This window comes from Cibotium barometz, chromosome 29, assembly GCF_041138505.1.
Source record: "Cibotium barometz isolate CiBa-2024 chromosome 29, ASM4113850v1, whole genome shotgun sequence".
NCBI lineage: Eukaryota > Viridiplantae > Streptophyta > Polypodiopsida > Cyatheales > Cibotiaceae > Cibotium > Cibotium barometz.
In genome coordinates this window covers 34623496-34647243 of record NC_141074.1, presented here as the reverse complement: position 1 = coordinate 34647243, position 23748 = coordinate 34623496, and the positions used below count along the sequence as shown (strand labels likewise).

General features: G+C 43.6%; 1 protein-coding gene across 7 annotated transcripts in view; it reads right to left on the bottom strand.

Moving 5' to 3' along the window:
- The window catches only part of LOC147622086 (uncharacterized), a 64795-nt gene extending 41507 nt beyond the window's left edge, over window positions 1-23288 (bottom strand). For 3 of the 7 annotated variants that reach the window (XM_086823190.1, XM_086823187.1, XM_086823189.1), the window contains exons 1-2: window positions 23044-23288; window positions 22868-22963 (exon numbers count right to left, since the gene is read on the bottom strand). In XM_086823190.1, the coding sequence (XP_086679316.1) occupies window positions 22868-22963; window positions 23044-23140 (193 nt within the window). In that variant the 5' untranslated portion in view covers window positions 23141-23288. Of the gene's footprint in view, window positions 1-2916; window positions 3369-22867; window positions 22964-23043 lie in introns of those variants that run through there. The other 4 variants (XM_086823194.1, XM_086823188.1, XM_086823192.1 and 1 more) reach the window with 4 other exon arrangements.
- Window positions 23289-23748: the final 460 nt, after the last annotated feature.

Below are 23748 nucleotides of genomic sequence, written 5' to 3'. Positions count from 1 at the left end.
CCAAAGATTGCCTCACCTCGATGCCCAAGAAGTAATGCAAGGTACCTAGGTCGGTCATCTCAAGTTCCCTCTGAAGGAGGGCTTTCACTACTGAGATCTTCTCTGTATGGCTACCTGTGATAATCAGATCATCCACGTATAGAATTAGTGCCATCATCTTACCTTCTCCAAAGAACACGTAAAGATTGGCATCAGACGGACTCCGGACCAGCCCTATCCTCAAAAAGAAAGAGTCGATGTGCTGGTACCACGCTCAGGGAGCCTACTTCAGCCCCTAGAGGGCCTTCTTCAACCTACATACTTTGGTGGCAGCCCTGGGATCAACAAAACCAGCAAGCTGGTCTACATAAACCTCCTCATCCAAGTCTCCATTCAAAAATGCAGATTTGACGTCCATCTGATAGATTGGTCACTTGTAGTGAGCAGCCATGGCAATCACTGTATGAATCATAATCATCCGCGCTGTCAGGGCAAATGTCTCATCATAGTCAAGACCTTCAACCTGTGCATACCCCTTGACCACCAACCTAGCTTTGTGCTTCTCCAGACTGCCATCGGAGTGGAATCTCGGTTTGTATACCCACTTAGTGCCAATGACCTTGCGTTTCTTCGGCCTGTCCACTAGCTCCCAAGTGTTGTTCCGCATAATGGAGTCATACTTAGCCTTCATGGCTGCCTGCCATGCCGGCACATCCTTTGCCTCCGCGAAGGATCTGGGTTCTATCTGAGCTCGATCTGGGTTCTATCTGAGCTCGATCATCTAAACAGTCTACATCCGCATGAACTAGTAGTGCCTGTAACCTGTAGAGACCTGCATCCTTTGTACCTTAGGCAACCAGGTCACCCGTGTCTTTGGAACGAACCTCCACCTTTCCATCCTCAAGCAAAATGGACATCCTATGCTTTGCCATCTGACTGACAAACGACAAATTCTTGCATAAATCTGGCACATATAGTACGTCGGAAATCACTGTCTCCCTGCCACCTGCAATGAAAAAGGGAATCCTGCCAATAACCTTGACAGGAACTTTGCGGTTGTCACCCACTGTCACTCTGGACTCGGCAGATACCGCCTCAAGGGACCGAAACCACTCCTTCCTGTTTGACATGTGCTTTGATGCTTCGCTATCAACATACCATCCCTGTTCCCCTGCTGTGGCTGCGTAGGCGGAGCAGTACTCGGTCAGAAATAACTCGCCGGTGGTGACGTTGGCTACCTGGGATTTGGAATTTGTATCTTTTCCATCCTTCTTCCGCTTCAGATCAACCTTCTTCTCTCTGCACTCCTTCGCCGTGTGACCCAGAACCTCACAATACCAACACTTGATATTATTCTTCCAAGACTTGTCTGCATCACTGGATCCTGGCTGGGAGGTCTTGGGCTTACCTTTGCCCCCTTTGTCCTTCACCGTCAAAGCTTTCTCATCCGACTGGTTGAAGATATGTTCACGAGCTTCCTCCTGCATCAACAAGGGTGCAAGCTCATCAAACATCAGAGGTCTGGACCTCTCACCTACTGTCACCGTAGTGACAAAGCCTCTGTAACTCTTTGGTAGGCGGTGCAGCACCATGAGTGCTAGCTGGGCTGAATCAACCTATGCTGAACTGTAGTCCATCTTTTCAGGTTCTCAAGACACTTTGGTTTCTTTTCAAAGCCCTGAACAAGATCCCACAGACCTTTATGGATGAACTAGATCTTTAGTTGAAGCTTCTAGTGAGTGTAATTGGCGTTGATCAAGTTGTCCTCTTCGTTGGTGTACAGAGGAACCATGAAGTATGACCTGGTGAACTCTAAATCTGCCAAAAACAAACAACTAACAACTCTGCCAGAAACAATCTGGATAAAGATGCTCGGGTGAAGACAGGAGCCAGCCCAATGCGCGATGAAGGAAGGGGAGAGTAGCTCTTGATGAAGCAATAGGACATCAATAGCTCACGCGACTTTGGAGAAAATACCCAAAATTTGCAGCAACAATGCCTCGATCAATCTGAAAAACCGCAACAAAAGGTGCTCGAAAGCAACCTTCACGTCACTTCCGCAACCCCCAAGTTGTGCTTCAGCCGTGTCCTCAAGAAGACACTGAAAATTGGCTGATCTGCTTCCCAGGAACTCCTGAAACCCTACCGACTAGAAAATCACCTCTAGCCCTCTATATTGACATAAACTCCCGCTGGAAATAGCCTCCAAAATGACCCTAAGTCACCAAGAAACGAAACCAACTGCGGATCTCTGATAGGCTGGGCACACAACCACATAACAACCCTCTCTCAGCATCAAATGCCCTAAATCTTAACATAGAGCCACATACAAATAGCATCACACTTATAGAACTTGCTATGGATGATATTCCTCTATTTATGAAGTCCCTAACTAAATATAGCCCTTGACCACTTGTTATTTTAAATTACTTTTAGACCCACATCAGCCCTTCTTGCCTTAATCCCAAGATCCCTAACCCTACTAGATTAAGTCTGCTAATCTCAAGATTAGCGATACAAATACATAACATACTTCCCCTCTTCAAGCGTTTACTCACACAAATGGAATTGGAAAAGTCCAACTAAACTATGCCTCCTAGAGAGAACTCCATGACTTCTCAATCAAAGACAAGCTCGTATCAAGCTCTCTATCTTTAAAAGCTTGCACATCGGAAAACATAACAATTCTATCAATCTAAAAAAGGTTAACATGTCCCTCGAGGCAGAATTGATAACTCATGAATCCATAGAGTTAACTCTCTTTACCTATACTCACTCGAACATGTGAAAATTTTATTTGTACCTAGAAAATAGCATAATATACCTCCCTTCTAAATCTCAAAACAATAAGGTATCCATATATATATGAGTCTTCTCATCTTGAGTAGTACTCCTCTAAGAATATTTACTCACTCTATTGAAGTTAACCGTGTTTAATCATGTGTGTGTGTGTTTGTGTCTCTATATGTCTGTCTCTCTGTGTGCGTGTGTGTGCACATGTGCGTATGTACATATGTGTGTGTGTGTGTCATTGCTGCTGCATTTTTAGCCCCTCTTCAGCCTCGACTTCCTCTCTACTGCAAGCTTTCGCTCTTGCTATTGTCGCCCTCTTTTTCTCCAGCTTCCTTGTACCTTCTTTCACCTTTTTCATCAACTTCTTGGACATTGAAACTTCTATGAAGGCTTATGCTCGACGTGACCGCTCTAAGGATCCCAAAAGAAGACAAATGGATGCCCTGCTTGATGCCGATATGGACAACGCAAATGCACAATATGTTTTTGATATGTTGTAGGATGAAGTTCAACATAATAGGCAAGATTGGAACAAGCCTACACCGACCTTGAATACAAGCTGAAGTTACCTTCATTGGTGAGTCCACTCAGAAAGCCTGCACAAATGGCAATCATTATCTTTTTCCTTGGGAAGCTCCCTTCCACTAATGATGTGGCACAGTGGATCAAAGCACTCCTTGGAGTGGAAGGGGTCTATTGTGCTTCAAGAGGATTTTATGAAGCGAACCTTTCTGATGCAATTTATAAGCAAAAGTAATTGGAATTATCTCCTCTTTTCTATGGCAAACAGATGGTGCATGTGATGCCTTGGTCTCCTAATAAAGATTATCAGAATCTGATTCGGCATCATTGCCCAGTTTGGGTTGAAATGGTAAATTTTCTTGATCATATGTGTGAGGAGTTACAAAGATTGGCGTCATCCTTGTTGGGACAGGTCATTTGCCCTCCACGGGCCCAATAGGGATCGTTCTAGATTTTGCATTTTATGAGATATAGACAAGCCTAACCCTCCTTCCATTGCAGTTGAAATTGAGGGTGTTCCAATGGGTGAGAGATATTTTGAGTTGAAATGGAGGGTGTTTGCACGAGCTAGCTTTGCCTGCCATAAATTTGGGCATTTGGCGACTGAATGCCCTACGGTTTTGCATCCCCCATGTTATGCCACCGACCAGTGGTCAGCCCATGCCTAAAAATGGGGGGCAATCAATCAAGAATGCAATGGAGAAGAATGTGGACAAAAATGCCAAATCAGCCTCTCAATCTCGAATGCTGAATAATAACCCAGCAAGGGGGAAAGATAAAGGGAAAGAAAAGATGCAGGGGCATGATGCATCTATCGAGAGTACTTGCCTTGAGGCAAAGACCTATGCACTCTACACATTGGGATGCCTTCTCTCCTACCCAAGGTCAAGCATCTATTTATGTTGACTCTCAGCTTCCAAGATGTGGGTCACTATATTGAAAAAAAGTATTCATGTTTGTGACTTAGCTAAGGAGGATAATCCTCTTGCATATGTGGGTCAGGAAGATATTGATGACAGGGTAGTTGCATGATGCCTGTATGCTGCATTTTTGTAGTTTCTCTGCCTTGTAAATAATCTTTGTCTGCATCAATCAGTTGTTTTACTTACAACATACAAGGCCTTTGTAATGCTAATAAATGGAGGCCATTTTGGCAACATGTAAATACCATGCATCCTGATGTAGTGTTTTTGCAAGAACGCAATTAGCATTCTTCGGCTAGTCAGCAGGCTTCTTTGCTGGATATAACATATTCTATGCTAGATCTATGTGGTACTCAGGGGTGTGTGCTCTGGTCAGACATGAGTTACAACCTTCACTGACATTCAATGATAATAATGGCAGATGGATGGTGATTCAATGCGGGATTGGTGATAAATCTTTATGAGTTAGCGTATGTGTATGCCTCACAGACATCCACATATAGAGCATAGATGTGGGATGCTCTTTGTCATGAGGATGTGAATTCATGGGAATTTTATTTTTAAGTTCTCAACACTCATATGTGAATACTTCAGGCACCGGAGGCACAAAAACTAGGCCACGAGAGTGGGCAACAGGGAAATAAAATCCCTCACGGGCCCTTGGCAAGAGTAAATGTGCAAGTTACTTCCCTAGGCATTAATTCCATCGTCCAAGCAATTAATTGAGGGGTACATAAGAGGGGTGCAATCAAAAATTCTATTTTAGGGCACCCAAGCCAAGAAAAACAAAAATCGGCTTTTACGTCAACACGTGGTGTAGTCTTGGATTCCCTCCTTTCTCATTAATATAAATCTCGCCTTTTTTTGATTAAAAAAAAAATCGGCTTTTATTGGGGAAAAGCATGTGAAAAGCACTAAGTCCTAATAAAACATTCTCAGGGAAGTTGGGCGCCTCATTTTGTGCACTTTCGGACACTTGTGGAGCAAGGAGCAGTTTCGTGAAAGCCAATTCGCCAAATTCAATCACCATAGTTTGCTGCTGAAACTGTGCCAAAAGAAAAGCTTTGATTATGTCACCATAAATTGTTGCCAGATTGCTGCCATGGCTCCCCACCATAGAGATCGCCTATGTTTCTGATGCCAAGGATGTCTAGGAGATGAGATCAACTTGTTTTGCTGCTGGTTTTTGCCAGAAATCAACCGCAAATTGCCAGAGAAGTGAGGCACACATGTTCTTCCTAGTTGCTGGCTATTGTTGCGTGATCTGAGACTGTATGGCCTATTTTGGGCCATCTGCTACTATTATGTCAAGACCTGAAAAAGTGTGAATTTGTTCTCTGGGCCTTCTTCTTCCACGATTGTTGTGTTCTGATTGCATCACAATCATTAAGCTGGCTAAGCCTACACTTGGGCTGAATTTTCGGTTCCTCGGAGGTGTTTGGCTATGTTTTCCTTGGTGAGCGCCTGAGATTGAGCAGAAGCACAAGATTGTGGGCTATGGGGTAGCAGAACCTCAAATTGATTGCTTGGATCAGTGGTTGGTGCCTTAAGGATTGCTTACACTACAATTGTGGGGGCAAGACTATGATTGCTCTTTGTGCATGGTATCGATTTGCCTGTGGGCAAGTGCATCAATTCTTTGGCCTATTTATGCAATAGTAAAGAATAGGCGTGTTTGGTCTAAATTTTTGGTTCCTTAAAGGTGTTTGGCTGTGTTTTACCTAGTGAGCACTTGGGATTGAGTAGAAGCACAAGGTTGTCGATTCCGGGGTCGCAATACCTCAGATTGATTGCTTGGATTAGTGGTTGGTGCCTTGGGGATTGCTTACACGACAATTGTGGAGGCAAAACTGTGATTGCTCTTTGTGCATGGTACTAATTTGCTTGTGGGCATTATTTGGCTTGTGTTTGCCAGGTTTCAAATGCACTTGTAATTAGTTCTTTGGCCTGTTTATGCAATATTAAAGAAATACCGCAAGGGGCACCAACGTTTGGGGCTATCAGTGTCGTCATTTTTTAGTAGGAGCACTCTAGCTCCCATTGTGATTCTCTTTGCAACCTGTGAGATTGTTATATGTTGCAATTGTTGTGTTAAAATTCAGATTTACCACCCTTTATTGCGTGAAGGCTGGCTTCACTATTAGGCGAGATCCATGGAGTCAGCAGACCTTTCTATGTGGTGATTTCAACAATTCACCCTCTCCACATGGTAACACACCAAGAGTAGATCTCAATGATTCACCCTCTCCACATGATAACACCAAGAGTAGATCTTATATGCTCCCTATTGAATTTCAACAATGGGATAATATGCTCGCAGCCCTGAAGGCAGAAAATCTCTGAAAATCAGTACAGCCAAGCGTATTGTAATATACATATCACCATAATGCAATCCACATTACTGGGCACACATTATTGGGCATGGTTGGATAGGTGGTATTTGTTGTATGCTCGGCACTATGCTGACTTTACATGCAAAATATGGATTGACCACTCACTCAAATTGTCAGACCACGTTTGGGATGCATGTTGATGATATGCCCCTGTCTTTGATCCAATTGCTTCACATTAACAATCCCTATCTTATGCACTCTCAATTTCAGCAAATGATTCGAACCACCATTGCTCCACAAATTTTGGATTGGCTGTTGGACTTAACATTAACTTTAATAAATCCAAGCTTTTACCCTTAAAAGCTTGTGATTGGTATGCTTTACTATAGCCACATCAGATCTTGCAATCGGATGAGGTTGTTCAACACTTGGCCTATCCACTAGGCTGAAATATAACAATGAAACAAAAGTTGAATCACGAGTTGGAATACTACAAAATTATCTACTTGGCCATTGCATGTTCGTCTAAGGATAGTCCAATCCATTATTACGGCTTATGTTCAATTTTACTTGCCACTGCTTCACTAGACAAAACGAATATTTCAGCTTACATGTCTCAAACCATGGAGCTTCTGTGGAGGACTAAGCCCAACAGAACGGCTTTGTGATTGCTAAAGATGGATCTCATTTGCTCTCCCAAGATGCATGGGGTCTGAACATTCTAAATTTAAGGTTTCACATGTTGGCCAAGAAAGCTACTAGGATGTCTACCTTCTTTCATCAGTCTCAGCCATGGGCAATCGTGTTGGCAGCTATGTGTGTATGCATGTCGACCCGTGCCTATGGACAATAGATCACTGATCATTGGGAGGTGGTTTTGACATGATTGGAAGAGGGTGCTCTCTAGGGTTCGCAGGTCTAGAGACTCTTCCCTTCAACTCTTTGCATTAAGAAAGTACACACTGGAGTGCTGTTTTTGACACCCCATTAGCCCTACAAAACTAGCTAAAGCATACAATCTCATGAAGTTGGGCATGAGATGCATTGATGATGTGGCAGATCAATAAAGTCATGTGCTCTCTTTCCCAACTACTTGTCACAACTATGCATTGGGCAGCATCACGGGCCCATTTGGTGAAAGATTTGCACTCTAATGCAATCGTTTATTCATGTGCCTCCTTTGCATGCACAGCATAGATTGCAAGATTGACAATTATTCCGTCAGACTCCTAACTCAAATCTTCTTTTACTCCATGCTCTAACATCTATGAAGGTGTCGGCTCATTATTCCATCGCCTTGGATTGACAAACATGGAAATGCACTTTGGCATATGGCTCCATTCCCACATTGGTGGGTAAGGTTACTGGAAATCAAACTACCAATAGGAGAGGAGATTGAGAGGATTGTGGAGAGTTAAAAACTCAAAAGGAATCATTGGCGAACTAGGGAGTGTTAGATTTTCACTAACCCATCTATACAAGCTCCCATATGAGGCCACGCGTCAAGTAGATAGTAGGCAGCCCACTTAGGGGCTGCCAAGGAGGAGGTTAGCCAGCCCCATTCATGAGCAAAGTCGGCCATAGAAGGCCGACCTGATGTCGACCACACATGGCCGACAAGGCCGGCCATAATTAGGCCGACCCAACCAGTAGGCAGCCCACTTTTGGCCGCCCAACTCAACAGCAGTCCGCCCCAGCATTTGGGGGCAGATTGGGCCTTACATAAGGCAACCCCCTCCTCCATTTTGTGTATCTCTGTTGCATCCTTTCCCCCAGTTATGACCCAGCCAGTAGGCAGCCCACGTTTGGCCTGTCATGTGCACAGTGTGTATCTACCGTGTGCTACACGCACACAAGACTAGTTTCGAGGCTTGGGGAAGCTTGGAACTAGGGAGGCTGATTGACGAGCTAAGTTAGGGATATACTAACGGGCAGGCACCCAAGTATGGATGGGCGGGCGCCCACCTGACTCACCTCCCAACCATGACAGCCGTGGGCGAGCCCACAGTCTTGGCTGTCCCCACCGAGCCACGAGCTGAGCTAACTGGGATGACGTACCGACCAATCTCCTCCTCGTCTCGCGACGTCCCATATACCGCCACGAAGCTGCCCTTGCAGGCCTCGAGACTGTTGTCGGCCTCGACTGCGTAAAGCAGGTGCACGTCTGCACTAGATCCAGGCTCCAAGACCATAGAGCTCCCACAAACTCGCGAGATTCTCTATATCCCAATAACTAACCTTGGCCACCCTTTTATAGGCTCTTAGCCGGTCATCGGGCCTGCACCCCCTTGTTTGTTTGTTTGTTTATTCGTTTGTTTGCAGGATTCGAGTCTCGAACCAAGATCGATCACGAGGAGATTTGTGGGGATTTGACAGTGGTATCAGAGCATACCTCGTGAACGAGCAAGTCGGTAGGTAGAGAAGATGAGGTCGAAGAAAGGTATGTGTTAAAAAGCTTGCTGTTTTTTCTGTGCATACTGTTGTTTTCAGATTCAGTACGTGTTTTTTCTTCATCAAAGAAACCCATGTTGATGGGGATGGTAGATGGTAGGGTCGTTGCTTTGCAAAGAAGAGAAGAGTTTGTTTGTGCAGTCGCATGAACTGCAGGGAGAGAAACAGAGGAAAAAAAAAAGCACGATGCTTTTTTTGGTTGAACGTAAGAGAGAGAGAGAGAGAGGATCGCCGGCTCCGATGCACGTGTACAGGCGCTGGTGCGCAGGCTGGCAGGTGCAGTCGGCCAAGTATACGCATACGCACATGCACATGTGCAAGACCAGTGCGCAGGCGACACCAGCCAGGCAGATGCAGGGGTGTACGACTAATTCCTTGCGCAGAAACGCTACAGGCTGCTAACGTGGGCACTCGACGGGTGATACATAGGCAAACAGGCGGCGCTCCTGTCCGTGCGCGCAGGCGTGTGGTACATGTTTGCAGACGGGTAGCACCGCCAGGTAGCAACCAGACTCGCGCACAGGATTCGCAGGCGGGTACACGCAGCGCATGTGTGGCGGACAGGTGGGCGCAGCAGGAATTCGAAATGCAAGCAAGGTTTTTTTTTAGTTTCTTTTTTTTTTTTAAGGAAGAAAAAAAAAACATACACTATGCTACCTTGCTTTTGTTTTTTTTGACTAAACCTAATAAGAGGGGTTTTAAAACTTATGCTTTAAAGGTGTTTTATCTTTTTTTAAGACCCTAGAATATATATATCCATACATATATATATTAATATATATATATATTTATTTATTTATTTATTTAAAAAAAACACAAAAGCAAAGCAAAAGCTAAGCCTAGCTTTTGGAGATTTTTAGCTTTTGGGAAACCTTTATAAACCCCCTCTAGTGGGCTTCTTGCCACACACCTCTCAAGTTTTCAAGCTCTCAAGCTCTCAAGCTCCCTCGCACTTTCATTGTGCAAAGATCGAATTTTCTCTCCACGTACCCTCTTCACGATGTCGACCCAAGCATCGGAGCTGGAGCCCGTTGTGGAACACGAAGGCTTGCCGGCTACGGAAGGTACCAATGCCAATCTTTTTGACGATTTTGTGTCAAAATCAGATTTCCAAGAGTTCAAAGTCGCTCTCGAAGCTTCTTCGTCAGAACGTCAGGCACAAATCGCAACCCAGATGCAAGCTTTGCAGAACTCCATTGCTCTATTGACCACTACCCTCTCTACTTTCTCGGGTATGGATACCTTGGCTTCAGCTTTAGGCCCCAACATTACTCCGGAACCGTTCAGGGGCGAGCAAAAGCAGCGCACCAAGGAGATTGTGGACACGTGGCTACATAAGTGGCAAGTTCACTTTCAGTTTCATCCATATGATGATGGAAAGAAGATACAGTTAGCAGCAGGTTTCCTGTCCGGCAAAGCTTTGCTTTGGTGGAAGGAACTCAACCCTAAGCCAATGACTTGGGCACAATTCGAAGACGTCTTCAAGAAGGAATTCCTCAAGAAAGAGGATGACTATGATGTTGTTGCCCGGTTTTCAGCTTTGACCACCATGACCTTGCAGCACCTCACTTATGAGGTCTACCTCCAGAAGTTTCGTGACTTGCAGATGAAAGCTACAAAGATGGATCCCACTACTCTTTTGGGATTTTTCGTAGCTGGTTTACCAGACTCGTACCGTTTACAGGTTAAAAATAACAAATGTAAAACATTGGACGAGGCCATTCATTCACCTCGTATCTATGATGATACAATGGTCTCTTCCAAGTCGAAACCCGTTACCGAGCAGGGGAACAAGCATAAAAGAAAGTTCTCCGCACCTATGGCTAACACGACAGAAGGAAAGTCTTCAGACCAACCTTCGAAGAATTCCAGTTCGACACCAGCGAAGAAGAAATGACTCCTTAGGGCTTTAAAGCTCAAGAAGGAAGGACGTTGTTTTATCTGCGAAGAAAAAGGACACATGCGTAACGAGTGCCCAATGTAAAAGGGTACCAAGACAAACATAGGATCCAAGCCAAAGGTAGCTAATCAGTTGTCTTTGACAGGTACGTCAATTACTGTACTTTCTCGCCCTAGTACTTGTTGTGATTGTCTGTTCAATTCTAAAGTATTTGGCTTACATGATCTTCTCCGAGTTTATGGAGAAGTGAATGGCCATAAAATTCACATTCTATTAGACCCTGGCAGTTCACATAACTTTGTTAACTACAAACTTGTGCAGAAATTGAGTCTTGATCTGACACTCAGCGACCATACCTATGAGGTACGTCTACCTGCGGGAAGGCAAGTTTGGGATCGCAAGGTGGAGATGCTTCCAATCCATATTCAAGACTACAAAGATACTCTGGAATGCTATGTAATGCATCTGGAAAATGTACACTTGTTATTAGGGATTGAGTGGTTTAAGACTCTTGAAGTCCAGATAGATTGGTCTAGTCATATTTTTTCTTTTCAGCATAAGGACACCAAGTATAGTATTTTAGGTGATTGTATTCATCCCTCTCAGGGACCTCTTGTAAATACAATTGATTTTGGAAATATAATGGATTCTTCTTTGTATACCGCTTTCCATTGTGTATTGATTCCACTTTCTTCTTTTCTCATCCCTTCCATGGATGTAAATGAATTAAGTGTGTTTGAAAGCAAAGAATTACAGAAGATACTTGATTCATTTCAAGATGTATTTCCTAAGAAACTGCCATCGGGTTTACCACCTGAACGGGCAGTAGATCATCGTATTGACTTGATCCCTCGTGCTCATCCTGTGAGTATTCCACCTTATAGGATGAGCCAAGCTAAGGAAGATGAGTTGGCTAAACAACTCGAAGATTATTTGAGGATGGGCCAGATCCGTCCAAGTAAATCACCTTGGGGTGCACCTGTGTTGCTTAGGAGAAAGAAGGACAATACCTGGAGAATGTGTATTGATTACAAGAGATTGAACAAGCTGACCATTAAGAACCATTATCCTCTCCCTAGATCAGATGACCTGATTGACCGGTTAGCAGGAGCGAAATATTCCACGAAGATAGATTTACGTACTGGCACCAGATACGTATTCATGCAAGGCATGTCAAAAGAACCGCCTTTCGGACTAGGTATGGCCATTACGAGTTTCTCGTATTACCTTTTGGGTTGACCAATGCTCCAGTCACTTTCCAGCAAATGATGAACGATCTTTTTCATGAACATTTGGGGAAATTTGTGGTGGTGTTCCTGGATGATATATTGATATATAGTCGTACTCTTGAGGATCATGTCAGACACCTCACGATTAACTTATCTATTTTAAGACAAAATCGACTATATGCTAAGTTAAGTAAATGTGAGTTCTTTATGACCGACATCATTTACTTGGACACAAGATCACTAGAGATGGATTGAGGGACTGGCCTATACCGTGAACAGTGAAACAACTTCGTTCTTTTCTCGGTTTTGTTGTTTTTCTTCGGAAATCTGTACGGGAGTACTCTCAGCTCATACTACCGATGACCGACTTATTGAAAGGTCGTGGACGTAAGTGTTGGAATTAGGGTTGCAGGAAAGCACACAAAGCTTGGAGAAGAAGAAGCAAGAATGCACACAACACACAATGTATTAGATTGTGTCAATGTACAAAAAATTAGTTAGCCCTAGAATGATGGGTGTATATACAAGCCGCGGAAAAAAACCTCCTAAAGAGGAAAAAAGTGCCCCGACAGTCCTAAGTGTGTTCACACACATCACTGCCTATATATATGGCAATAAATCCCCCCTGGGAGTGATGGTGTGAACGAGAGCTGGCACTCATGTATAGGGAAGTGCCATGCCCGAAGTAGATCAGTCCACAAAGGGGAGCAAGCCCAAAGCTTTGCGGAAAGCTTCGAACTTCTCACGAGGAAGTGCCTTTGTGAAAAGATCGACGAGGTTGTCCTGTGTTGGCACATAGACCAAGCAGAGCTCTCCTGCTGAGAGTCTCTACCTGACATAGTGATAATGCACCTCAATGTGCTTTGTGCGAGCATGAAAAGCTGGGTTTCTCGCAATTGCCAATGCGCTCTCACTGTCAGTGTAGATAGAGGTGACAGACTCCTGTCCACCAACACCCAAGTCAGCCATAAGCCGTCTGAGCCACACACACTCAACCGTAGCTGTGAAAGCTGCCCTGTACTCAACTTCACAACTAGAAGTGGCCACAGTAGGTTGCTTCTTGCTCAACCAAGATATGCATGAGCTACTGAGCATGAAACAAAAACCACTTGTGGACACTCTTGTGTCATAGCAACCAGCCCAATCTGAGTCCGAAAAAGCATGCAAATCTGGCGGCAACGATCCCCTCTTGGGATAAAACAACCCAAGATGTATGGTGCCACTCAAGTAGCGAAAGATGCGTTTAACTGCCTTCCAATGCTGAGACCCTGGGCTATGCATAAACCTGCTCACCTGTGAGACTGCAAACTGAATATTATCCGGCCTCGTAATGCATACATAAATGAGGCAACCAACAACTGTCTGATAGAGTGTGAAATCAAAGTGATCTCCAGCATCATGAAGACTCAACTTCAAACCTGTCTCCATTGGAGTAGCAATAGGCTTGCAGTCTTCAAGGCCAAATCTCCACAACAATGTCTCAATATACTTTGTCTGACACAAAGCAATACCTCCATCACACTACTTAAACTGTATCCCCAAATAATGATGCAAATGCCCCAAATTTGATATCTCAAAAGAGGCATTCAAATCAGCCTTAAAATCAGCAATATGACTCTCATTTGGTCCTGTGAGCAGCGTGTCATCGACATAGAGAGCAATGATTAGATATACATCATCCACACGTTTAGCATACAAAGTGCTTTCTGTTGGACTATTCTGAAAACCATGTGCAGTCAAATATGCATGTATCTTTTCATACCAAGCTTATGGAGCTTACTTTAAACCATATAAAGCCTTTTTCAACCTGCACACTTAATTTTCCTGCCCTCTTTGAACAAAACCACGAGGCTGCAATACATACACCTCCTCATGCAAATCTCCATTCAAGAACGCAGTCTTTATGTCCAACTGATGTACATTCCAACCATTATGAGCTGCCAATGCACAAATGCTACGAATGGTAGTCATACGACAAGTGGGAGCAAAGGTCTCATCAAAATCAATGCCCTTTTCTTGAGCATAACCCTTTGCAACAAGTCTAGCTTTATAGCGATCAACACTGCCATCTGGCTTTCGTTTCAACTTAAAAACCCACTTACATCCAATGGCCTTTTTACCAATAGATAAATCACACAAAGACCATGTACCATTCTTCATTATAGCATCATATTCACTTTGCATTGCAGCCAACCAATTTTCTAATTTTTGTGCCTCATTAAATGAAAGAGGTTCTTCCTCTTCACACATACTAGACACAGCCAAAGCATAACAATCTGATGCATAAGAGGCATGCTGAAAACCTGAACGAGTACGACTAGATATAGGTGCATCAATTTTACTATCACGCAAGGTTTGCACCAGCCATTTAGGCATACCTCTAGCCTGCTCATTTTCAGCCCTATCCTCATGAATTACATCCTGTAAATCTGCATCAGAAATAAGCTGATCTATGATGTCGTTTAAAATCTCCATAGGCTGAGTATTTGCCTCATTAGGACTTACATTTGAATTCCCACCTATAAATAGAGGCAACAACGTATCAAATACATCCCGTGAGCTCACACCTGTCTCTTTGGTACATGATAACAAAGGCTGCACAGCATCTTCCACAAAAACAACATCTCGACTAATCAAGATGAGCATTGACTGCAGATGATACAATCTGTAACCCTTGCTCTCAGCACTGTAACCAACAAAAATGCATTTGATAGCCTTATCATCCAATTTTCTGCGTTGTTGCACAGGCACTAAAGCATAGGCCAAGCAACCAAAGACACGTAAATGACCAATAGAAGGCTTCTTGCCATGCCAAGCTTCGTATGGAGTAATAGACTGCAAGGCCGTAGTGGGACACCTGTTGAGTACATATACAGCACACATGATAGCCTCAAGCCAAAACGCATGTGGCAAAGCTTGGCTCTTGACCATACATCATGCCATCTCCATAAGTGACCTGTTTTTCCTCTCAGCAACACCATTTTGCTGAGGGGTATACGGCACTGTACATTGGTGTTTTATCCCACGACTAGCCAGAAATGCATCAAACTCTTTAGACATGTACTCCCTCCCTCGATCAGAACGGAGGGTGCCCACAGTACAATTGGATACATTTTTAACCATAAGCATAAACTGTTTGAAGCACAAAAACACTTCGGACTTTACCTTCAGTGGATATACCCATGCATGCCTTGAGTAATCATCAATGAAAGCCATGAAGTACAAGTGTTTACCAAATGACGGAGTTTGCATAGGTCCACATACATCACTATGTACAAGTTGTAATTTGCGAAGTGGCCCGCACAGAACCATCCTTTGGAAACGCAGAATGCTGCATTTTGCCCAAAATACAGCCTTCACAAACATGTTTCAATGGTGCCTCAAGAGGAGGCAATGAAGCAACCATATCAAATTTCTGCAAACGCAACAAACTAGCAAAGTTCAGATGACCAAAACGAGCATGCCATAGTTTTGCATCTGAAACTGCCTTTTTATCAGAAATTGCATTTGCTGAATCTTCCACACACTTGTCATAAGAATTGAGCCTACATAGCCCACGAAACAAAGTGCAAGATATAATAATCGTATCACCAGAAGTCAAATCATGAATAGTACATCTATCATCACAAATTTGACTACAAGTCCAAGTCTAACAAGCGCAGAGACAGACAATAGATTCTTCTTTATCCCTGGCACATACAAAGCATCTGAAAGTGTGAAAGCCCTGCCATTTGCAGCAGTAAGCATAATTTTACCAATGCCCTTCACTGGGTAAGAAGTATTATTGGCACATGTGACAGTATTCCCATTAGGGACAGCCTCAAGACAAGTGAATATATCACGATGCGAGGTAATGTGCTTTGTAGCACCACTGTCAAAATACCATACATCAGAGTCAACAGAAACTGCCAAACATGCATCATGTACAGATGGATCATACTGGCAATACACGCTAAATGCCCATTGTGTATCCTGCACAATATTTACAGAATCTGCATTTGTAGAAGCATCCGCTATTGTGGCTGCATTTGACTCTTTCTTCTTTGCCTCTTTAGCCTTTAGCTTAGGGCAATTCTTAATGACATGATCAGTTGCCTTACAATAGTTGTACCTGATCTTTTTCTTGCCTTTATCAAGAGCCTTCTCAGACTTATTGTTGCTACCTGTGAAAGGAGAAGAAGTTGCAGACCTATTAATAGGAGAAGAAATAGTGGAAGGGGCTACCTTACCACTTCTTCTCTGCTGGGCAGCAATAAATGCCTGATCAACTGCACGCTGTCTAGTCCTGTTTTGCCTAAACTGCGCTTCTTGCAAGAGCTTGTTGACTAAAGTATCATACTTGACAACATTAGGTCTGTCCTCAGTAACAAGTCTCCACGTGGAAGCAAAAGTCTGATATGACTCAGGTAAAGCATTAAGAACAGTCTGCACAAGAGAATGATAAGGAATAATCTTACCTGCAAAAATCAACTGTTCCTTGAGATCTTTAATCTCAGCAAGCAAAACATTCATGTCATCATCTTCCTGCATAATCTTCGATTCTAGCTCTTTACACAGGTAAGAGATTTTTGCCTCGTTACGACCTGTATACAAACCAGCCAGAATATCCCAAGCCTGTTTTGCTGTTTTAGCTGAACGAATATGTGGAGTGATGTTACGTTTGACAGAAAGTGCAATCAAGACATAAGCCTGCGCATCTTTACCATCCCAACGAGCTTGTTCAGCAGTGGGTAAAACAGCAGCAACAGTAGAGCTGCTAGAACCTGCAACATCCTCAACAGATCCTATACATCTACAGAACCTCGACGTACATCCATACCTTGCACAATGTTCCACACTCCTTTTGCAACCAAAACATGCTGCATCATGTATGCCCAAAGTGGGTAGTTGTTGTCTCCATCCAGTTTGTAATCAGCAGACAACATGCGAAATACATCATTGCTGTTATCAGCCATGGCTCCCACTGACTGAAACTGATGCAAAAGCTACCTGTAAAATGAAGCAAAGACTGAACAGAAAACAACTCGTGCTATGTAGCACGGTCCATAATAGAATACGTATGCCTGTTTTACAACAAACTGCACTGTCGAAATTTTTGCACGAAAACACCTGTGCAGAACTTGAAATGCAAAAACGGAGCCCGAAACGACCTTAGATGCAATTTCTGAGAACGCTAAGCCCTACGGATCTATTTGTAGAGTATAGGGACCTGCAAGCGCTCGTGAAAGCTCACCTCAATCGGAGAACGTGAGTCGGAGGGTGCTGGCGGCGTAGCCCTGGGAGCCGATGCCTACTCTGATACCAATTGTTGGAATTAGGATTGCAAGAAAGCACACAAAGCTTGGAGAAGAAGCAAGAATGCACACAACACACAATGTATTAGATTGTGTCAATGTACAAAAAATTAGTTAGCCCTAGAATGATGGGCGTATATACAAGCCAGGGAAAAAAACCTCCTAAAGAGGGAAAAAGTACCCCGGCGGTCCTAAGTGTGTTCACACACATCACTGCCTATATATATGGCAACAGTAAGTCAAATCAGCCTATCACTTGGAATAACGATTTGGATATGGCCTTCAGACTTTTGAAAGATAAAGTCAAGGAAGCACCTATCTTAGCATTGTCTGATCCTAGTCGGCCTTGTTCTTGAAATTGATGCCAGTGACTATGCTATCGGGGCTGCTTTATTTCAAGATGGTAGACCGGTTGCTTTTGAAAGTAAAAAAGCTAGACGACACTCAATCTCGTTGGCCAACCCTTTAGAAAGAGCTTTATGCTGTGATTCATGCTCTCAAGGTTTGGAGACATTATTTATATGGCTCCAAGTTTGTGGTATTGACTGATCATCAGTCAATCAAGTATGTGTGATGCGGATGATTTGAGAGGAAGGAAAGCTCATTGGGCGGAGTTAATGCAAGATTTTGATTTTGAGATCCGTTATCGAAAAGGGTCCATGAATAGTATTGCAGATGCGCTTAGTCGGATTAGAGAGGTGAATACTTTATCGTTCACCGAGATTTCTACTGACTTATTTCAGTCATTGAGAGGGCTTTGCAGGACTGATAGTTATTTTGGTCCATTTTGGCAGAAGATCCAGGACGGGAGCTCATTGATTGACCAAAACTCGGTGACTGAGCAGTCTACCATTCATGCTCTGCAGGAGGCCAGTTGGATGATTCGGAATGGTTTACTATTCCGTAATGACAAAATTTGTGTACCACAAATCCCGGACATTAGGTCCAAGATTCTTAAGGAGTGTCACGACGCCCGTTCTGCTGGACACCCTGGGGTACACAGGACGTTATCGTTAGTGAAACACACTTTTTATTGGCCGAGGATGAAAGGGTATGTAGAAGATTATGTTCTCAAGTGTCAAATTTGTCAGGCAAATAAAGCTGAACGCTTTAGACAGGCTGGGTTGTTGCATCCTTTGCAAATCCCAGGTAATAAATGGGAAAGTATTTCCATGGATTTTATTACCGGATTGCCAAGAACACATCAAGGCCACGATTCTATTTGGGTTGTGGTAGATCGCTTGACAAAAATGGCTAGATTTTTACCGACCCAGAAGACTATTACAGCTACGCAATTAGCACGGCAGTTTATCGAGCAATTGTTTAGACTGTACGGGTTATCGCAGGACATAGTCAGTGATAGGGACTCTAAGTTTACGAGTGATTTTTGGAAACTTGTTTTTAAAAAGTTGGAAACAACTTTGAATTTGAGTTCCTCAGATCATCCTCAATCTGATGGCCAGACTGAAAGAGTGAATTAGATTTTGGAGGATATGCTTCGAGCATATGTATCCAAAAGACAGAGCTCATGAGAGGATTATCTTCCTATGTTAGAATTTGCATATAACAGTACTAAGCATACGAGTACAGGATTTAGTCCTATCATGCTTATGTATGGTTTTCAACCTAGATCACCTGTTACATGTTACAGTAGGATTCTCAGGACTTCAGCATGATGCAGCACGTAATTTTTTGCAAGATATGCAGAAAATGTTACAAGTTGCAAAGGAATCTATTAGAAGTGCTCAAGACCGAGACAGGTTTTATTCTAATAGACATCATTCACCCAGAGAGTTCTCTGAAGGAACGATGGTGTATTTGCGAGTTCCGAAAGATTCCGAGTCTTTTCGGACAGGTAGATCTCCAAAATTATCCCCTAGATACTGTGGACCATTTCATGTTACACGACGGATTGGTTCAGTTGCATATGAATTGGATTTGCCTTCTCATGTGAAAGTTCATCCTATATTTCATGTCAGTAGACTTAAGGAAGTACTGGGTGGAGCAGATCAGTTAGTTACTCCTCAAGAAATTATAGATGTCGAGAACATGACATTTGTTCCGCACGAACCTGAAAAGATTCTTGGATTTCGTGAACGAAGATTGTGTAATACACTTATCAAGGAATACAAGATCAAGTGGAAGGATCGTGTTGAGGAGGACGCTACATGGACTACTCTTCATAGAGATTACCCTGGCTTTTTAGTGAGCTCTTAGAGGAAGGGGAGTATGTCATGTGCACAATGTGTATCTACCGTGTGCTACACGCACGCAAGACGAGTTTCGAGGCTTGGGGAAGCTTGGAACTAGGCAGGCTGATTGACGAGGTGAGTTAGGGATATACTAACGGGCGGGCATCCAAGTATGGACGGGCGGGCGCCCAAGTGTGGACGCTCGATGACCAGCCAAGAGCCTATAAAAGAGTGGCCAAGGTTAGTTATTGGCATATAGAGAATCTCGCGAGTTTGTGAGAGCTCTATGGTCTTGGAGCCTGGATCTAGTGCAGACGTGCACCTGCTTTACGCAGCCGAGGCCGACAGCAGTCTCGAGGCCCACGAGGGCAGCTTCGCGGCGGTATGGGACGTCGCGAGGAGGAGATTGGTCGGTACGTCATCCTAGTTAGCTCAGCTCGTGGCTCGGTGGTGGGGACAGCCAAGACTATGGGCTCACCCACGGCTGTCATGGTTGGGAGGTGAGTCAGGCCTACACCCCCTTGTTTGTTTGTTTGTTTATTCGTTTGTTTGCAGGATTCGAGTCTTGAACCAAGATCGATCACGAGGAGATCCGTGGGGATTTGACATGGCCGCCCAGCTCGGCGGCAGTCCGCCCCAGCATGGGCCTTACATAAGGCAACCCCCTCCTCCATTTTCTTTATCTCTGTTGCATCCTTTCCCCCAGTTGCTATGCACAGTCTCAGCCTATTGCTGCAGTCTACTGAAGTTTCCAACCAGCATGGATTGCTCCAGGTGTAGCTGTCAAGAGTATGCAGCAGAAGATGCAATAGAACTAAAGCAAAAAGAAAACACAAAGAACACCATATGCCTGAAATAAATCTGCTGCAAATCAGCCCACAAATCGGGGCAGCAACCATCTAGAAACAATCTCAGAAAGAGAGGGAGAGTGGGGCTACCAATAGGCTGAACTAAAGCAGAAACAGGTTGAACCAAAGGTGCTGTAAACAAGGACAGCAAACTGAGCCAATCACAAGAGCTGAATTGGTACGAATCTAGCACAAGAGGAAGGTGACCCTGGAAGAGCAAGATCTGCAGCAACAAGGCCAACATGAGCAAGGCTGAAGACAGGGCACCAGGGCACAAGGAAGAGGCGATGTGCTAATCTGTAGATGAAAGGAGGGGACAATATATATAGGCCCCCATTTGGGGGGGGGAGCTCCCACTGGGTTCACCATAACTGGGCCAACCTGGTCGGCCGGTTATGGCCGACCAAATTGGGAGAGATGGCTCCCTAGGTGGCCCCCCTTGGATGCCTACTGGGTGGCCCCCTTTGTGGCATTGTTGGTCCTCCCGAAGCAAAAAAAGAACCTAATGCAGGAGCAAAGCCGGAAAGAACTATCCTCACATATGGGTGGGCACACCCACAACAAGGGGCCTCACTCTAAACAAAATGCACACAGGTATTCTGTCGACAAGAGATGCACAGAATGCTAACAGAAACAGCCTTGTAGGCACCTATTTGGGTCTATTGTTTTCCCACATCTATAAGTATTGTTGCACCCTATCTTAGCTTTCTTTTGCTGTCATATTTCTGAGTTTATTCCAGCACTATTTTTCGATCCCTTTGCTGCACGTATGCTTGTTCTTTTGGCATGATAACAGGGAGAGGCCAAAACGATACTGGAATGCCTTCCTGCACTTGCATGTAGCCTAGTTGGCGGTGTACCAACTCTATCTAAAGCCATCTAGCCATTAGGCCACACATGGCCCCCATCTGGTGTCTAAACCAATAGAGTACCAAGCTACTCAAGTGCCTTCTCATATGGGGGCTCAAAAGTAGAGTTAGCTGGTTCCCGCTTAGTTACACGAGAGTGGGGCATTGATATCTAACACCAATCATAATCAAATCCCCTCTCATCTAAGGGATGCTCCATGCCTTGTAGAGGGAAAAAACAGAATCCCCCACTTCCTAACCCAGGCGCACCTAACAGAAAACAGCAGCCACTTCGTGTTCATGGAGCAATACTAAGCCAAATCATCCATGAACCTTGTCCCAATGAAAGTGCAGCAACGCCTTTCTTTTTCCTACGTACCCGAACAGAATTTGGTTGTTCAAAAGCAATAATCACGAGCAACCAAAGACCACATTCATACCTCCAATCCAAGAAATCATCCACTCTTAATAGCCAACATCTAAAGGGACTTCAATCCCTACGAGTTCCTCATCGTCCACCCCAAATCCACCCAACAATTGGATTACCATAACAAGACATATCTACATCTTCCATGTTATTTGACCGAGTTGAGCATAGTCTTTTTTCATACCATCACCCTACTTCAAGAATCAAATTCAACTCCTACGAGACAACCGTAACATGGAAGTCAATATCAGAAATCTAAAACAGAGAGCCCCCCAGATACTTCGTCTTAGTACCATCAATGAAAATACCACTATGACGACTCAAGCTAACCAAAGCCCTAATCACAACACAATTAATGTTCAATTATAATAGGACCACTAACATGTGCATGCAATCTCGATCACCCGACCACTCCTAAGCATGTGGACTACTGCTTGACTCCCATAGGCCTACGCCTAGCTCTAGCATCCCATATCACCAAAACCTGCGCACGAGGAACCTTTAGCATATTGCCCCATCATCCACCGTGTAAATAACTAGAGAAAGATTGCATTATAGCCCATGCCAATCTTATATAGAAGAGCTCTAGAAAGCGTACTGCTATAACTAGAACCTCTTTATAAATAGCATCCCATTAATTATGAAGTCTTGCAAATAACACCCCTCTACTTATAGAGTCCTTGGCTATATATAGCCAATTGGCCCCTTGTTATTGCCCACGTTAGCCTGCTAATCTTAATTCCAAGGTCCCCTAATCGTGCTAGATTAAGTCCACTAATCTAAGGATTAGCAATACTCGTACATAACAACAGGGATCCACATGTCCGATGACAAAGATACCACGCAACTCATGACATAATCCTTCATTCGAGCAAGGAAAATGGTCCAAACATTAGGGTATCATCAAACCACCAGTGACTAGAGATCTACAAGGAATTTATTAATATATAATTGTCAAATCTTGAGCGTAACTTTCTTTTCTAGTGACCACTTCAAAAATGTTAAAATTTTGTCCTGTATTTCTGTTATAAAGAGAGAGTGACTCGACTCCAATTCGTAAATCTTGCGTTTTTACTACAATTACACCATCTTGTAATGAGAAATCAACGTGTAAGGATTATAACTCACATGGAAAGTCGACTGCTGAGCGAAACTGAAGGGGAAGTCGTGTAAAACAGCTCCCAACCTCATTTGATTTGCCCAATGCTCGATCCAGTGCAAACGCTGAAAGTCAAACAACTATGTCAAGACAGATGATACGCAGCAAATAGGTCACGAGAGAGGGGCAAATGGAAGAAAGGAACCTGGTGGAAGGGAGAGCAATAGCCAACGGCACCCCAAGAACCACAAAGGATGGAGGGGGGGCCTGTGCAAGAACTGCCCAAATGCTTGCCTGCGCATTCCCTACTCGCCATGGAAATTTCCTTAGGGAAGACTTGTTATTGCCTAGATTTTAACATTCCCTTTTTTTAACCCTCACTCACACCTAGCTACGTACATGGTCTTTCCCTCCATAAGCTCATGATGTTGTGGTAATGCAAAAGCTCATGATGTCAGTCCACAAAAAACCTTTTTTTAATAATAAAACTTGGGGCTTTTAATTTTATACAATCATTCTTGAGAATTTGTAGCTAAAATATAACTAAAGTGCCTAAAATTTTGCCTTTGAGTAAAATAATTTTGCAAGCGAAAATGAAGTTCGTTGTATATAGTTTTTAGGTTTCTCTAAACAATAGGGGTGCCTTGACTAGTGTGGTTTCGCTAGTTGTCGTGTATTCTTTTTTTTTTGTGCTCTCTCTCTCTCTCTCTCTCCACACTAAGTTTAATTGAAGTGCATGCAAATTTGACATATGATAGTTGTAGATAAGATAGTTGATAGTTGAAGTGCATGCAAATTTGACATATGATAGCTGCAGATAAGATATGTGATGGGGATCTCATAAGGAATATAGTATTCAAAGCATTAATGAAGTTTTAAAAACCAATATTCAAAGCAGATTTCTTCGTTT